Genomic DNA, 15,633 nt, shown 5'->3' with positions numbered 1-15,633 from the left:
TATCCCTGGCTTGTATTAAACCAACCTAGAGAAAAGTAAAAACTGTTGACAATTTATTTTTTCTCCACAATGTGTGGGAGATTTTCTAAGGAACTCACAGGGTGTCAGCCCCATTATGCTTCTGCATTATCACTGTCCTGGGTGGCCGGTTGCACAAATGAACTGGATTTTTAACATTGTACAGTAATGAACTGTAAAGGCATGCATTTCACTGTGGACACCAAAAACAAGTGCAGTATTTGCAGTTATGACCAGTGGTCCTCTCAAGTAGACATTAAATGCTTTAGGATTACGCAACGATATTGGTTTTGCAAAAAAAAAAAAAAAAAAAAAAGAAGAATTACATTGAAGGGGTTTTCCCTCGAGGGATATTTATGACATATCCACAGAATACATCATAAATGTCGGATAGATGCGGGTCCCACCGCTCGCTGAGCTACGCTGTTTCCGTATGCCCCATAGAACTGAATGGTAGTTATGGAAACAGCGTAACTCGCATGCTACGCCGCTTCCGTAGCTGCCATTCACTACTATGGAAGATACAGAAACAGCTTAACTCAGTGAGTTAGGCTGTTTCTGTAACTCCCGACTGTGGATAGATCATAAATGTCCCTCATGGGAAAACTCCTTTAAAATGTTGCTCCCCACTCCACTGCACTAACGTAGGTGTGGTAAAAATGTATACATGGGGCACATAGATTATATTACTTTCTAATATTGCTGATGTAGTGTTTTCTGCGCCACAGTTTTATAGACAGGTTCTGCATGTACAGACGCTCCTAGCATTCCTGAGCATTACCTGAGAGGAGCACATACTAACTACAGCACAGCAACTGCACGACCGTGGTGACAGCCAAGTGACATCTCCACACAAATGCAATGTGGTTAGGACAGCAAGCAGAGAAACCACACAAACATACTGTGGAATAAGATATGAGACTGCAGTACCTGCGTCAGATAAACATTAGAAAAGAATCATCATGATATTCAGGGTACTAGCAAAATACAGACGCTTTACATTATATCTCGGCCATTCAACGTTTTAGGCATTTTTATCAGCTCCCCTGAGTTAACATGTTATGCCGGAAAGCAAATTAACCTGTAGAATATCACTATTTAATCCCTACAGAGCTGAGGTACAAAAGGATAAACCTAGCTCAAACACTCCATTGATATTATGATCTCAAAACACCCAATGGGGTTCATTTAAAAGCGGCCTGCATATTCTCAATACAGTGTGGACACATGCATCCCATCTGTCTAAGCACTGTATTGAGACAAAAATGGCTTAGGTCTTCTGACGAGCCCCGCAGGCTTATTATAGGGATGCTGTTTGAAACACTACGTAACCTATAACCAATAAAATAATTGCTTTTCTTGTTCATTCCACCTACCAAAAAAGGAAACAAGAAATAACAATAAAATTGGTTTGTAACTCAAAATTGTACTGATGAAAAATTTAACTCGTCCCACAAAAAAAAAAAAAAAAAAAAAAAAAAAAAGCCCCCATAAAGCTACGTCCACGGAGAAATAAAAAAACAGTACATCTTTCAGAATGCAGAAATGAAAAAAAGAGGGTTATTCCCAACTTAGACATTTATGTCATTTTCACAGCATATGCCATGAATGTCTGATAGATGCGGGTCCCAGCTTTAGGACCTGCACCCATATCTGAAGCCACTTAACCCCAGTTTTGCCTGGTGAACCGGCCTCTGGTCGCAGATTCCAGATGGAGACTAGTGGAGGGGGGCAAGCGCTGCTCAGCGGTTTCCGTAACTTGCATAGAACAGAGCGGAAAGAGCCGAGCGCATGTGCAGCCCTCTCCACTTGTCGCAGATTCCAGGCAGAGACCAGCGGCGGCTTCACTAGGCGAAACGGAGGTCTTCCGCTCTGGATATAGGTCCAGGTCCTAGAGCTGGGACCTGTATCTTTCAGACATTTATGGCATATGCTGAAAATATGCCATAAATGTCTAAGTTGGGAATACCCCTTTAAAGCCCAAACTAGGCTGCATTCCTTAACCCCTTGGCGACATCCGACGTACTATTATTAAGGGAAGTATGGAGCTCGCAATACTCGGCGGGTGACAGCTGTGTTACACAGCAGACACCTCACTCCAATGGGCGGAATCAAAGATCACTTTGATTCCGCCTGTTTAAAACCTTAAAATGGCGCGGTCAATTGGGACCGCAACATTTAAAAATCGTTAGAATCAGGGGGCGCCCCCTCAAACATGCCATCGCGACGCTTTTGGAAGGAGGAGGGAAAAAGATGAAATAATGAAAAAAAACTGAAATTGCCCGTGTCTCCAAGGGGTTAAAGGATGAAGCTGTACACTAGCGGGAAAACGGATAGTTTGCTTATGGGATACACACGCGGCAGCCTGCCTGTACGTCTAATCTGCCCATTAATTTCTCGGATAGAACAAAAGGTACGATCACTAAGACTACATTCACACGAACGTGGCCAACCTCGGAAGTGAAAAACGGCAGTTTTTCACGTCAGGGGTGCACCAGAACAGGACGCGTTATCAATGCATCTCCCATAGACTAGAGTCTATGGAGGGATGCATGAAGCGCAAAAAAAAGAGGACATGTCCTATTTTCTTCACGGACTCTTCACACGCTCCGTTGAAACAACGGTCGTGTGAACTGCCCCATTGAAATATAGGAGTCCGTGTGATGGCCGTTGTTTTAACGGCCATCACACGGACATGATACACTCTAGTCTGAATGCTGAAAGTCTCTACTGCTTCTTGGATGCCAATACAGCTTATCTAAAGGTTATGGTTACTGGGACGGCCTTCGGTATGCTTGTAATTAAATAAATCCTCTAAACTGCTTTAAGATCGGGTTTTGATCGAAGTATGCACTGCAGATGAATAAAAAAAAAATGCATGCACATCGAAGCAACCTTGTAAGTTGTGAGTAAATGAAGCCAATTACTTATGCTCAAGCCATAAATGTGACCAAACGCATTCCAGTGGCAAGGTGCACCACACAGGTAGAGGAACAATAGTTGCCTGAATAAATATCACCATGTTCTTCCTTCTTTATGACGGAGACTTCCGGATGTTCGCCATCCTCCTCTGGTGGATGAACAATTACAGTAGGGATAACATCCTCAGCTAAATGCTGTATCTCTGCGACCCACTGCTGAGAACTTGATAAATCCAGCCGACTGAGTTTAGGGCTGGAGGGTGGTGTGTTTTGGGGAGTTGGTACAGGGGTGGTATGCCTGGAGCCAGCTGGGGTTCCAACTCTCGAGGGAGGAAGAAGATAATTGAGGAGTAGGGAAAGGCGAGATTCTGCTCGCAATGAGTTACGGGAGGCTGAAAGGCCTTCCCCTGAGGTAGACAAGAGAAGAAAAATAAAAAATGTTTTTGCGTGTTCTGTTTAAGTAATCCCTTATCTGCACAGGTTGGCATAATATTCATCTTAAATGTCAAACAATATTGCGTTTTAGAATAGACATGCATTATTGTGCCTCAGGTATCCAAACGGTCTCAAAGTGGCCTTTTAGATGCAGCAACCAATGAGAGACAATGTTTCAGCTTTTCAGTGCAAGTAAGAAAATGACAGCTGAGCTTCTATTGGTTGATAAGGCAAGTTTTTCCTCTAAGAAAATTTTCATACATGAGACCCAATGACTAAACTATAACGTACATGCAAAGGATAAAAGTAACTCACATTCATTTGTCTATGAAATTATAAGTGTTCAACAGCTGAACAACAAGTCCAAACTTAGTATCAATAATATAGCTGCTGGAATCCAACAAACTCACAAGGAACATTTCATTTCTATACAGATACATATCAAACATGTAATAATTTTTTAAAAAAAATATTGGGGAAAAAAAAAAAAAGGTGGATAGGAGAATTAATCCTAGATTACTACTTCAGGTCGTAGGATGGAAATATCTGTAGGAAACCTGCTGGCTGGGATCACGATCCATGGGCCGATATCCTGTTGTACCACAGAAACCACCGTATGGTATGAGATAACCAACAGTGTAGGAAATTATTTTTGGTGTTGAGATTTGGCTATAAAATGACGGTAAAATCCCCAGTGGGATATTTTAGAATAATCTCCAGCCGATTTAGGCATCCAGTGATAATTTTTATGTTGAAAAAAACCCCCACCATAATAGTTGATAGGGTATATACGGTTTTAAGCCTGTTGTGTAGGTACTCTATATATATATATATATATATATATATATATATATATATATCTATCTTTGCTATTCATCTACTGTACAGATCAACAGTCAGATGTCTAGTAGGAAGTCCTATATCCTTTACTTGAAAAACTATATTTTATATTTTGCTTGTATTGGAACATTTTTGTTATTATTACCTAAAATAATAATGTAGAATATGAGACATTGGCATTTATGGCTCTCATCTCACAGCAACACCAAACGTCAGTGCTAGCAAGTCATACCCCCATGTATGGCCAGATTAATGTGAACATACTGATCAGGTGTAGTTAAAAAGTTTAAGTTGATGACTAGTTATGAAGTGCTATATGCAAAAAAAGGTAGACTTCGCTATGAAGTCCAGCACAATCTTGACCTATACTCATATCATGTACTTTAGAATGACTAGATACAATGGGAATCTTTCAAAAGTCTTTGGATTGTTAGTGTTTTGAAGATTTGGACCACTGTTCTTTTACTGGTACAGGAAGCAAGTCAGACAATGAAAAGCATCACAGTGCCTTTATAGAGCTCATTAACGCTCAAGGCTAATAGTCAATTATCAAGGATCCATCTCTGTGAAGTCAGTGGGCTGACATTGCTCCACAGGTCAGAACGTCAGTAGCAGGGCACTGGTACAATCCAATATTAATTTAAACCATTTTCTGCCAAAGGGGCTTGAAATGGACTATCCTGGTTAGAAACATTTAGAAAATTAAATCTCATATTTCATTTTTGGTTCCATTTTTTAACTCCATTCTTTACTGGGCAAACTGATAAAGAAAAACTTTGAGCTAACTTTTACAATCCACCCCACAATGGCCTTTTAAAAGGGTTGCCCCACGAGAACTCCTCCTATTTATATGCCCTATTAGTGCATGTGGAGGTCATAGAGGAGGGTCTGCAGCTTAGGACCCCCTACTAGGAGACTGAACGGAGATCCGCCCGATAGGATTGGCTCCTGCTCTGGCAGGTCCAGTACATCAGAGCATTACATGGTTGGAGGGCCATTATTTTCCTCTGCATTCAACTGAATAGACGCAGACTCCCCAGAGGATAACAACTAATCGTCGAGGGTTAGAGAATCTGGACAAAAAGGGGTCATCTTCGTCAGCAATTATTCTGTGCTTTAGCAGTTGGTTTTGTATACGTCCTCAATGCCAAGGTAGTTACAAGCATATTGCTAAGACAGAAAGGTGGACCCCCTCACACTCTCTGATAAAACCTTTGATAATCCCTTTAATGATTATATTAAATATATATATTAAAGTTATATCGTTCTTCAATGATGTCCACTACATTCTCTATGCTGAACTGTCCCAAGGATTTCCAGCTCCTTTAAAGGAGCACAGGTAAATGCAAAATGGTAACTCATGTATTAAAGAAGCCCTCTGGGAAAATCTTTATTTCCCTCCGTTTGTAAACTAGTAAAAAGCAGTGAAGGTAATTCACTTACCGGTGACTTTATTGTAAAATTATCCGCTCCGTTTCAACTTTAGATCACGATCCACCGCATTTTGACTAGCCGAATCCTCCGGCGTCAGCTGTGTGGTCGGGAAGTCAGTTGCCTATGAAGGTCTCAAGTTGAGTCTCATGGGCTTGCATACATAGAGAGAGACTATGGGCCACACAGCAGATGATGTAGGATTTGGCTAGTCAGATTGCAGGTCATGTGATCTATCAGCACACCGGAACAGAGCGGATCATTTTACATCAGTAAGAGTTTATTTCACTACATTTTCCCTAACCTTGTTTACAAAGGGAAAACAAAAAAAAACTGCTGAAAAACATGCTATTATACGATATCAATTTGCCATCAAAGTCTACAGTGGGAAAAACCCTTTAAGGCTATGTTCACACGGGGTATTTTGCCGAGTTTTTTGACGCGGAAACCGGCCCAGGAACGCCAAAAACGGCCCAGGAACGCCTCCCATTGATTTCAATGGGAGGCGTCGGCGTCTTTTTCCTGCGAGCGGTAAAACTGCCTCGCGGGAAAAAGAAGCGACATGCCCTATCTTCGGGCGCTTCCGCCTCTGACGTCCCATTGACTTCAATGGGAGGCAGGAGAAAGCGTATTTCTCGCTGTTTTATGCCCGCGGCGCTCAATGGCCGCGGGCGAAAAACGGCGCGATAATCGCTGCGAAAATCGGCGTGCAGGGAGAGGAATATCTGCCTCAAAGTTCCAAACGGAATTTTGAGGCAGATATTCCTCCCCCAAAATACTCCGTGTGAACATAGCCTAAGCTGGCCATAGACATGAGATCCTTACGAGCTGAAACAAAAAATTCCAACGGTATCGGCTGACATTCATTTGTCCCTGAAGCAGACAATCTGTCTGAGACACAGACTATGTATTAAAAGTCTGGTCTGCTATTTTAGATATAATATGACGTTAAAATGGAGCAGACTTGTTGCTTTCCCTGCTTCCAAGAAACAAAACAAAGCCCGCTATCTCATAGCCCTCTCATGTACGGTTACAAGTTAGGCCTTATTCAGATGAACGTTGTATACATCGGTGTGCTGTCCGTTAAAAAACCAGGACAGCACACGGACCTACGCAATTCAATGGGGCTATTCAGACGTCCCTGATTTTTCACGCAGCGCGTTTTCGTTGCGTGAAACTGACTGCATGTCCTATTCTGGTCTGTTTTTGCGGACGACGTCGCCCACTGAACACTATGAGTGCATGAAAATCACGGACAGGACAGTCATCCGTGTTCCACGCAACAGTTCCTAAAGTAACGTTGATAAAAAAAAAATATATATATATTAAAATGTACACCCGCACTATCATTAAAAACGGATGCCAAACAGACACAAACCCTGTTGGCACACGGAACTGAAATGCATTAAATACAGTCCATTTTTTGCGGACGCAAAACGGACACGCTTGTCTGAATAAGGTCTTCCCCCACCATCCCTTAAAGCATTAACACTGTGCAAACAAATGAACAAACAATTGACTTTCAACGTTCATCTGATGTTTAGGACCAGCATTAAATTGTGGAATGTATGTCAGGAACTTCTGCACTATTAATTGACAGTCACTGAAGTTCAGTCAGAGGTCATGTACAACACACTATGCCCCGCTGAACCAGGGATTTCACTGTAACCTCTTGACTCGCTGATGATATAAAGAAAACACAAAAACATTTAGAAAACAATATAAAAGAAAGAATGGAGCATAAGATAAATCAAGGGAAAAGTAAAGCAGCAGCCAATAATGTAACGAATGTAAGAAAGGCAGTATCTTGTAGCAGACTAATGGCAAATCACACAATATAAGGCTTTGTTCACATCTGCGCTGGGGTCCCGTTCTGACGTTCCGTCTGAGGTTTCCGTCAGAACGGACACAAACTGACACCGACGGAAACCATAGGGTTCCGTCTCCATCACCATTGAATTCAACCCTATTGTTTCCGGCAAAACGACTGATCCGGTGCACAAAAAAGACAAACGGAAACCAGGGGCACCAGCTCCGTCACCGTTGAAATCAATGGAGCGTGACCCAACGCAGATGTGAATAGAGCCTAATCACGATTTTGGTAGAAAATGACCCATTTTTTTTTTTTTATTCGCTTCCTGTAAGGCAGATAGGACAAGCAGAGTGGCTGTAGACATGTTAATTTTGCACAAAACTGTGCAGATAATTCAGACAAAATATAAGAAGTAAAAGAACTGGGCTGCTGCTTTACAAGGGGAAAGAAATAGCGAAATAGGGTAGAATAAGCGGCTTGTGACAACTCATCTCACCGTTTCGTTCAAGCAAGTGTGGATCAGAATGTTTCTTGCCTATGTCAGCGAAGGACCGCACCAGAGGGATACGGTTACTCAGCTTCTTCTCGTTCTGGTGGTGATGCCTCTTCAAGAGAGCTTCTCTGACAAACTCCCTCATGGAATCATCTAGCTGACCTGACGCAGCCATGTTATCCAATAACATATCTGTGGAGAATGGATTACAAAAACATTTATGTTTGAGATGGGCAACTGAATTTGCCAACTAGTTTCTAACCACTCAAATACCACAAAAACCATCATTAAAGCCCTCCCCTCATTTCTAATCTTATAGAAGTACTATTAATAATTTAAGGGAACGAGTAAGTGATCTATTTTAGCACCTGAATGTTTAAATCAATTCACTGTTGTACACATTATTTCATGCAAAACAGTCTTGAAAAAAAGTCAAAAACAGCTTCCTTTTCATGTATACGTATTTACACAGCACTGAACTTTTTGTTGAAGGAAGGAAGTTATTTGGTTAAGTCAACAGATACAGGTGCAAAAGTATATATTAACAGAGCAAACACCTACACGCCCGATAGAACAATTAAAGGGTGACTGATAGGGCTGGGCGATTTTTGGCCCAAATCAAAATCACGATTAATTGAACATGTAACCTGGATTACGATTAGTGAATGATTTAGGTCACACCCCTATTTGCACAACACACCCCTTATTTGCCTGCTACGCTATTGAATATTTATCCCCCGAGCCTGCTGTATACTACTGTATATGCTATACCCAGACACTGCCCCTACACCACGGGTCTCAAACTCGGCCGGGTAAGTGTGCCACATATAGAAAAAAAATGTGAAGTTGACGGGCCGCATTGGTCATGGACTGCTCTCATGGGTCCCGGGCCGGCTGGCGGTGATGGTCAGCTGTCTGACAGCGGTCATCACAGCTCTGTCACCGTGCACCAAGACAGTTTGATGCCATGACGAAAATGCTCCATGACGAATATATTAGTCATGGAGCAGGGTTACTTTATATTCGTCACGGAGCATTAAGTAACGCTGCTCCATGATTAATATATTAGTCATGGAGCATTAAGGAGTTAACGTGTCGTCCATGCAAAGAAAAAAAAAAAGTGCCTGCAAACTTTAAATGCATTCAAATAGCTCCATAATAACACATTCAATCTGATCAACTTCAGTTTTGTTTGTTAAAGGGGTTGGCCAGGAATACATTTTATTTCTATAAATTGTAACTTATTGTGACATGTACAATGGTTACTGACTTCTAATAATCAATCACGTGACCGCACCCAGAGTAAAACTTTTCATTTCCTTTGATGTTCTGTGTCTTTCCTCAGCCAACAGCTCTGGCTGAGCAGAGGCACGACGCGTCACCAACTAGGTTTACAGGCAGCATGCCGGGCAGATGTTTCAGCTCTTCTCAGATGCAGTAAGGCTGGGTTCACACGACCTATTTTCAGACGTAAACGAGGCGTATTATGCCTCGTTTTACGTCTGAAAATAGGGCTACAATACGTCGGCAAACATCTGCCCATTCATTTGAATGGGTTTGCCGACGTACTGTGCAGACAACCGGTCATTTACGAGTCGTCGTTTGACAGCTGACAAACGACGACGCGTAAAAATACAGCCTCGTCAAAAGAAGTGCAGGACACTTCATTCAGACGTAATTTGAGCCGTTCTTCATTGAACTCAATGAAGCACAGCTCAAAATTTACGGCTGTCAGAGAAGCCTCGCAAAATGCGAGGAGGAGCATTTACGTCTGAAACGAGGCAGCTGTTTTCTCCTGAAAACAGTCTGTCTTTTCAGACGTAAATGCCTGCTATCGTGTGCACATACCCTTAGGGATCATGGGTATGGTGGGATACAAGACAAGAAACAGCCGGGACCAGAAGCAAGGGATGTAAACAAACAGAATGAGTAGTGACAATTGAGATCAAACAGAAACTGGTTAGAAGGTTAGTAGGGGGGTTTTAGGGAAGGCAAACCAAGGCTGGGGGACACTTTTTAGAAAATATATTTTTTCCTGGCCACAAATGCATACAGATACCACGTACTTTATGTATAGTATCTTCCCTCCCATACACCGTAATTTACCTGCAATTTCTTCTATAGTGCTGGCTCTCATGTCCAACATCACTGTGCCATTAAGTATGCAGCTTCGCAGCTCAAAGAGGCTGTGCAGAGAGAGAGTAGCCACGTAAGGTTTACTCCATCTGTCTCCACCATCCTCAACATCCTCCTCGAATTTTAGCCACCTTTACCAAAGAAAAGAAAAAAAAATGTAGTAAAAATGTTAGTTAAAATAAAACAAAGTGCAATAACCAATGGAAACCAATGAAATACTCTGGACAATCCTGTGCAAGTTATACAAATGAAAGCCAATGGCTGCATTGCAATGTACAATATACATATATCACATTAGAATGTATAATTTGGCACAATATATACCTTTAGTATATGAATACAGACTATGTTGCATACACTTGAACATAGCTACGCTCAGCACCATGAGATTCTATCACACAATATCAAATAAATTATGAACATTGCAGAGAGTCAACAAAATGGTCCACGTGTCACTAGGTTGAAGGAAAAGTAAATGAGGACACCTCTCACTTCGAGGCTTGTTTCCAACAAGAACACCTCATATAGCAGTATTGTATTCCATAGTCATTTATTCACATTTATCAGGAGCTCACAGTTGAACTTGCAATCTAATTTTGCAATCACTTAAACACGCAGTAGAGCCAGTTTCATAGTCTAAATAACCAACTTGTAAGTTTATGGTTTTATAGGGCTGGTCTCGCAACAGACATTTATGGCTGATAGGTGAAGGTCCCACCTCCGGGACCCGCACTTATTTTTTTAAGAACAGGGTCCTATGACCCGGTCCCTGCCTGGGAGAGCTTCTGGCCACTGCATCTGGGAGTTAGAGGTGGTCAAGATTCCGAAGAAAACAGAGGTCACCAATGGTTCTGTTGCACAATTAATACCGCCGGAAACCCATTGACTTTAATGGGTTTCCTTCGGCGTGTCCGGAATTTTACCTGACAATAGTGCAGCATGCTGCGCTTTTGTCTCTGGTAAACCCTGCCGAATCTAACGGGACCTCTGACACAGATGTTAACATAGCCTTAGAGTTACAGAAACTGTGTAGCACACAGTGAGCTACGTGGTTTGTTACTTCTATGGGATTTACAGAAACCGCGTAGCTCAGCGGTTTCCGGAATCCCGACCACCTTCGCCGCCTGGATGCAGCAGTCAGCGGCCGCCTCAACAAGCAAGGACTGGGTTGGGGGAACCCTGTTCTTGATATAGGTGCAGGTCCCAGAGGTGGGACCCGCATCTATCAGACATTTATGGCATATCCTATGGATATGCCATAAATGTCTGTCACGAGACAACCCTTTTAAGAGGCTACAATAGATCCATTATAAAACCCAAATTAGCAAGGGGACAACATACACACACTGCAAATATTGCTCTGGTCAGTGGAGACCTAGAAAGCTAGAGCCATGCCATTATTTTTTTTTTCCTGTGGCTCAATTCCGTTATCCAAGTTATCAACTATCACTTAAACGGTACAAAATAGGCACAAACAACGCTAACCTAAAACGGATTTCCACAAAATGTCCAGTACATAACATGAATGCTAGTATCATTTACAGCTGCTAAACTAGTTAAAAAGAGAAAATCCAACCAAAAATTAGGTGGTGGTCTGGACTTCATGCTCATGGTCTTGCGTGTTCTGATGACCTGCTTAGCAATTTCAGTTACTGGAAATCTGGTAAAACTTCTCCGATTTGAATGAACCTTTATTTAGTTGTTTATGTTGTGTCAGAAATCTGAGCAGAGCCGAAGAGGTTTGACGCTCAATAGTTTAACAAAATCAGCAGATGTTAATGGTCACATACACCTCAGACCATTACATTGGTGGAGTTTAACTGTAAATGTATAAACCAGGGCAATGCGGTCACCCCCACATAAAGAGGGGGAGAACTGACTTGTCTTGTCCTGCCGGTTAACCCGATATGTAAAGAACTGAACGTTACCTCCCCTCAGAGTATATGAGGAGGGGGGGTCTGGTTTCAAAGGTCACGTTACCAACATACTGCCGTGTCACCACCTATTAACAGCTTTCTAGGACATCTACATTTCAAATGACTTGAAGCAAACAGAAAAAACTAATTTCTTCAAGCCATTTCACTCTGAATAATTGCAGATAAACAGAGGTTTCCTTAATTCTATACATTTACTACAGATTATATTAGATTAGGGGTATATCTGAGGATGGTTTTCAGTGGAGCCTATTTATAGAGAGCAGAGAATGTCTTTGCTGTTACATTATCTGGGAGCATGCAAACCTTTGGAAGAATGTTCCACATCGAGATCAGACAACATGTGGATATCCAGGTGTTAGGAAGCCACAAGCCGCAACATGTCCATAAGTAGTCAACTATTCATTGTACAGATTAGAGAGTAAAGAGAATGAACGTTGATAGAATATATGTGGTGTATAATCAGGCGCGTAACAAGACAGAGGCGGGCCCTATACCCTCGTTGTGTGCTGCGTCGCATACGGTTTGATGCTGCCCAACATTGGGACATTGTATGCTCAGCGGCAAAAACCTTTGCTGGGTCTGAGGTGGTAGCATGAGGGGATCTTTATGCCACTGTATAAAAGATATTTTATCATCTCACAGGAAAGGCAACGCAGAAAACTCAAGAGCTCAATCTTGCTTGCAAAGTGAAAAGTAGGAAGAGGCCCCTCACCTTGCAGTCTCCTTCCATTCACATTCCTCTCCATCCCGAAAGCATAGCTCATCCATTTCTGTAAAGAGGTCATGTGGGATGTGTTCTTCATCATCATCCTCAGTGCCCAGAATAAACTGAACACGCTGTGATGGGGTGTCTGCACAAGGTTAAAACAGTGCCAGCTTAGAAAAGGATTAAAAACAAAGTACTTACTAAAAGGAGACACTCTCCCGTGTAACAATGGACTGGTTTGTTATCTATTTATTGGTCTACTTTCTCCTCATTGTGAAGGCAAAAGTGGAGTAGTTGCCCATAGCAACCAATCAGAAGCACCCCCCCCCTCATTTTTCAGAGGCCCTTTGGGAAATAAAAGCAGCAACCGGAGAGATAGTCATTGCCCATTCCAACCTTTTATTTGCACCAGTTTTGATAAATCTCCCCCAACATGTTCTAGAGCAGGAGGAGTTGAGCAGATTGAATAGAACTTGTAATTTATTGATTTATATACATACTTCCTCTGGGCTTAAGAGTCTAGTGGGCGGTTCTACTCCGTGACCGACAGCCATCTTTCTACGAATGCAAACAGGGACGATGGTCAATCACTGAGTAATATCAACCACTGGGAGCAGAGAATCAATAAATTATATAAATATGTTCGACTGTATCGTTTTGTGGAAAAAATATTCAATCTGCTTAGCTCCTCCAGCCCGCATATTCAACATATTACAAGGTTATCCGCACTCCTTGCCTAAAGATTCTAAGTGAAATAACTCAAACTATTCCCTTTTACATAAAATGTAGTAAATCAAGAACGAAGGCTATGTTCACATCTGCATTCCAGGCTCCGCTGTTTTGTTCCGTCATAGAAGCAGAGCAACGAGAATAACTAAAGCACTGGATCCATCGCATTACTCAAATTAACAGCGCCTGGCGGAACCAATTCACTTTAATAGGTTGTCAGGTTTTCGTAATTTTGCCAGACAAAATATTGCTGCGCTATTTTGTTTGGCAAAAACAATGAAATCTGCAATGGAGGCCCCTAACGGAACCTCCCATGCAGATGTGAACAGAACCTAAAATGTGAAATTCCCAGCATTTAGAAAACAGGTTGTAAGAAAAGCCATCTCTCCCCGATGCCTCAGATGCAGCATTGACATGTAGTAAATCTACAGCGGGATCCCAAGTGAACTCCTTTCCATCAGACATAATGGGTCACATGTCAAAGGGCAAGTGTCTGATTGCAGTCTACAAATAGTTATATTGGGACAGAGCTCAGAGGCATCAAGGCTACGAAAATTACTTGGCTTTATTTGGTATAACAATGTGCACAACCTTTATTTATACAGTGACATTAAAACCCTAGTTTATCAGTCTGTCTTTACCATTAAAATATTACAGTCTACACATTACATACATAACTAGAGTCTAATGGTAGGCTTCTCTTAAAGATGGAGAATCCAATCAGAACCACAAGTCATGAATAAAACTATAGCTGGATACAAATCACTGTATGTGGAAGATCACTATTGTGCTATTTTTTTCAATTTATTTTTCTCCAAGTGTGTAATCCTGCTTATCTAGTATCCAGCAGTACAGTAGAATAGGGGTTCTGCTGTTATAACCCCACCCACAAGCATTAAATGGGATGTCATTTAGTAATAAAAACATTATGAAGGAAACCAGATCATAAAACAGTGGTGGGCAAAAGATTTTACATTTTTCCATTCCAATACACAGCCACAGAGACGTGCGTTTTTATACTTGGTTCTGATATAGAATGAACTGCTTAGCGTTCGCTACATCACACGGAAAAAAATTACCAAAGTGAAAGGAGACTCAAACTTGTGGTCTTTCGAAAATCAAACGGTTTACCATAGTTTGGAGATTCTCGATCATCATCTTTGTCATTTTCTTTTTCTTTTCTCCTACGGTGATGTCGGTGCCCACGATGTCTATGGCGTCTACGACTCTGTCTGCCTAGTGGTACATGAACCCCAATATACACTGCTCTGTGACCTAGACAGAAAATGAAAATAAAAAAACATTTTTTGCAAAGAATATATATGCAAAACAAGACATTTCATCCATACAATTAACTTCTTCAAGGTATCTATTATTGAATCTTACCTTACCCTCTATAGATGAATGACATAACTTGTTACAGCCGGTTTCAAAACATGCCCCAATGTTTATAGAAGCGGGTATATTGCTTTACTCCACCCACGTAATGACTATGAATGACAACTGACCTAGATGTGGTCCAGTGAAACGAAATGTAAACATCTTATGTTTATATAATATCAGTCACCTACGTAAGTATATGTTCCTGGATGTTCTCAAAACTAAAGAGAGATGTGATATAAAGCTAGTGATTAGGCGGGGTAGAAATTATTCTGGACACTTGTCGGCAAACTCCTTGAAGAACACTACAGTCAGTCTCACCACAGCATGAAACCATAGATTGCGTACAAATGCGCAGTAAATGGAGTCAAGAGATTTCATGCCCTTGCAGAAGGATTAGTCAAAAACATAATTCAAAGGTGATTTTTTTTTCTTTTTGTCGAGAGATCCCACCATTTTCAGCAGGATCGGCAGGTAAGGCAACGTCCCCCGACCTTTGGTCAGGAAAACAGGGACTTCACAGATTGCATTTTCACCGTCCAGTTCTTAGGAACATCTTCCGCAACATATCTTGGCAGGAAATCTCACAGCTGCTAATCTCCATAAACATAAGAGGTGCGTTCAGGCCAATGGCAGTGCCAAAGTAGTAATTCAACCAACCACTGGCCAGCTTTAGACTTCACCAACAGGTCTGTGGTTGCCATTATGTAAACCTCTACAGCTTTGGTAAGGTTAGTTATTGTCAAAATAGCTATCAAAAGTATTTGCATTGGGATATTTCCCTAAGGGATTCA

General features: G+C 41.6%; 1 protein-coding gene across 2 annotated transcripts in view; it reads right to left on the bottom strand.

Moving 5' to 3' along the window:
• SLC4A7 (solute carrier family 4 member 7) overlaps positions 1-15,633 on the bottom strand; it is a 148,183-nt gene that overhangs the window by 42,403 nt on the left and 90,147 nt on the right. For both annotated transcript variants that reach the window (XM_075827180.1, XM_075827181.1), the window contains exons 3-6: positions 14,591-14,734; positions 12,737-12,875; positions 10,058-10,218; positions 7,955-8,143 (exon numbers count right to left, since the gene is read on the bottom strand). In XM_075827180.1, coding sequence (XP_075683295.1) covers positions 7,955-8,143; positions 10,058-10,218; positions 12,737-12,875; positions 14,591-14,734 — 633 coding nt within the window. The remainder of the gene's footprint in view (positions 1-7,954; positions 8,144-10,057; positions 10,219-12,736; positions 12,876-14,590; positions 14,735-15,633) is intronic.

Source organism: Rhinoderma darwinii, chromosome 5, assembly GCF_050947455.1.
Source record: "Rhinoderma darwinii isolate aRhiDar2 chromosome 5, aRhiDar2.hap1, whole genome shotgun sequence".
Classification (NCBI taxonomy): domain Eukaryota; kingdom Metazoa; phylum Chordata; class Amphibia; order Anura; family Rhinodermatidae; genus Rhinoderma; species Rhinoderma darwinii.
Note: the sequence above shows the minus strand (reverse complement) of the source record. Positions and strands in the feature narration are given on the sequence as shown.